The sequence below is a fragment of the Pygoscelis adeliae genome, unplaced genomic scaffold (genome assembly GCF_000699105.1).
Source record: "Pygoscelis adeliae isolate BGI_AS28 unplaced genomic scaffold, ASM69910v1 Scaffold407, whole genome shotgun sequence".
Lineage (NCBI taxonomy): Eukaryota > Metazoa > Chordata > Aves > Sphenisciformes > Spheniscidae > Pygoscelis > Pygoscelis adeliae.
Genome location: NW_008825251.1, coordinates 1409911 through 1412787, shown reverse-complemented (window position 1 = coordinate 1412787; position 2877 = coordinate 1409911). Strand labels below are relative to the sequence as shown.

General features: G+C 57.7%; 1 protein-coding gene across 1 annotated transcript in view; it reads right to left on the bottom strand.

Annotated features, from left to right (window-relative positions):
- LOC103921406 (sacsin-like) overlaps positions 1-2877 on the bottom strand; it is an 11536-nt gene that overhangs the window by 3606 nt on the left and 5053 nt on the right. Inside the window, exon 6 of the mRNA XM_009329366.1 lies at positions 62-2842. Coding sequence (XP_009327641.1) covers positions 62-2842 — 2781 coding nt within the window. The remainder of the gene's footprint in view (positions 1-61; positions 2843-2877) is intronic.

Below are 2877 nucleotides of genomic sequence, written 5' to 3'. Positions count from 1 at the left end.
TGCTCTTCGGGGTCCTCAGGGGTGTCTCAGCCAGCATGCAGGGCACAGGGAGTGCCAGGGCCTTGAGGAAGCGCCGGAGAGAGGCTGGCTGCAAGGTAACAGCCTCCACATGCGCTTCAATGAACCCCTCATAGATCTGCCACAGGTGGGCGAATGGTGGCACCAGGTTCATATTCAGGTGCTGCAGCACCTCCTGGAGATCTGGCTTAGGCATCACCTCGAGGAAGTATGGCTCTGTTAGCACATCTCCACCACCTGGACATGCCCAGGTCATTGTCACCATGCTATCAGGGGGCTTCACGTGGTACACAGGCACCAGGGGCAGGCGTGCATGACTGAGGTGCCTATAGATATCCCTCACCAGGTCCTGAAAGGTAGGTAGCACCTTTGTCACAGCAGGGAAGAAACAGAGGTAGTGGGAGGCCAGGTGCTCCTGGCAGACCTTCAGGGACTTGAACTGGAGCTCTTCAGGCCCCAGGGCTTTCCACTGCCTGGTGAGAAAGGCACAGTATAATGGAACCACCAAGTGCTGGAGCAAGAAGCCATTCCAGGCTGCCTCTGTGCTGCCTGTGTCCTGGTGGAGAATGCGTCTGGCTGCGTCCACAGAGAAGTTGGCATTGATGTGCACAGGCAGCCCTGTGGTCAGCGGCAGTGGGAGGGTGCAGAAAGCTTTGCCCATGACTTCGTTCAAGCCCAATGGCTTCAGGCAGGCAGCCACAGCCCCATAGGGCAGCTGCCCACCCACTGGCGACTCCTCAGCCCCCTCCTGCACCCCAATTTGGGAGATCACCCTCCACACAGTGCTGGCCCTGGTCTTGCTGTTTTTGACTGTCATGATATAGGAGACAGAGGTGGGGCTGTTTCCATCCATGGCTTGGCTCAATCTCTCTTGAAAATCCCGTCTCAGCTCTGCATCACCATCTGCCAGCTCTGTGGCCACCCGCAGCCTCTCCGACACCTGCTCCCCATCTGGGGTGATCTCAGAGAAGACCACGGTGTGGAGGTGCCGGAGGAAGAGCACCAAGTTCTCACCTTCCTCAGCCAGTACTTCCTCCATGGCTATGATGTCTTGGTCCCGCACAACCATGTCAGACACGCTGGAGTTGGCAGCCCCAGCTGCAGTGCGGAGGGGCAGCCGGAAAAGGACACCCTCGTTCAGGTTGAAGAAGGAGGGTAGGAAGGTGCCATAAATATCTGGAAAGGTTCTCTTGAAACTGGGGGTGACAGCAAACATCCCACCAGGACTCTCGGTTGTGGCTCCAGGCACGTAGTAGAGATGGGGATCAAAAACACACAGGGTACTGTCTCCAGTAAGGAAGGCTGGGCAGTCAGTAAAGTGGAAGACAGTGTTGAAGCCAAGGCCATATTTGCCTGTGACATCCTGCCGGCCTTGCTTGCCACCCACCCCCAGACGCTGAATGCCTTCAATGTCCTGCTGCTGGAAGGGCCTGTCATTGTAGATGCAGAGGGCAGGGCCCTGCAGGGAGTTCCAATTCTCACTGAAAGTGGCATCCGCTGGGTGGTGCCGGCGGTCCCACACAAAGTGCACAAGCCTCGCACCAGCATCATCCGCATTCTGGAGCAACTCTGTCACCATATCACGAGCGGATGCTGGATACGCATGCAAGATGTTCTTCAGGCGTATAGTCAAGTCTTCATGGGCACCAAATGGCTGTGCCCAGAGGTTCAGATCTGCAGTGAGCAGTCGGCTCCTCTCCAGTGCGTGGTGGCGTGTGGTAGGCACCCCACAGCACAGGGCTGTGGTTCGGGACAGCTGTTCATGGCACAGCAGGACATCTCTGTCCACTGGCATCCATGGCGTATCGATGAAGTGGAGCTTGTCCCGTGGACGCAAAATGCCATCCTGGTCAGGTAGAAAGAGTTGCTGGGTCTGATAGGCATCTGGCTTTTTGTCATCTGCCATCAAGCCACAAGACACCAGCCGCAAGGCCAGAGCCAGCTCTGCAGCAGGCAGTGGCTCTCCAGCATGCATCTCTGCCAGGATGCAGAGCACTTGGGCATAATCATCCCAGGTGAATGTGTGGCGCAGCCCCACGCAATCCCAGAGTTGGCTGTAGGGCCGGTACTGCTCTGGGAGCTGGTGAAGATATGGGACAGCCTCAAATGACAGCGTCTCAGCCACAGCCATGACCGGCACAAAGCGGGAGCCCACCAAGATGAAGGGCTCCCCTTGGGCCACTGCAGAAGCCACCTCAACCCAGCTGGCGTGATCTCTCCGGAGCAGCTTGTGCAGGTACCTGTAGCAGCAGTTGGTGCTGTCCTGCAGGTTCTCCAAAGGGAGAGCATTGGAGCTACATCTCAGTGCCTGCAGCTGCTCAAGGACTGTAGCTGCTGGTAGCTGCCGGTCCAGCCCCAGGAAGGATGCAACTTCCTTGGGGAGGCTGAAGTTTTCTCCCAGCACTTTAGGAGCCAAGATAGGGTGGATGAGTCCCACTAGTGGGGCATGGAGGTGATGGTAGAGCTGGGCAGCTGGCAACAGCACATGTTCGCCAGTGGGCAGTGTACCAGGGAGGAAGGGAACAGTCTGGAAAGCTGCCTGCGTGGTGTTGTTCACCCTCTCCTCCACTGCATCCCGAAGCAGCTCAAGGATGCAGGCAGCCCTCTGGCAGCCCTGGGCACGGTCCTCAGTCCAGATAAGCTGCACTGTCTTTGCCCGCTCCAGCAGCTGTGGCAGGGGCATTGTGTCCTTAACCATGCCCAGCCTCTCCAGTTGGCTTAGTCTTTCCGGGGAAAGGAAGGCATCCCCAGTGGGGAAGCATCCATCCTTAGGGTCATATAAAGAGGCAGTGCGGCCTCTGGGGTGCACCAGGCAATTGATGAGCTGCAGGTGGCCATTAGGGGTGGCAGGCATGCAGG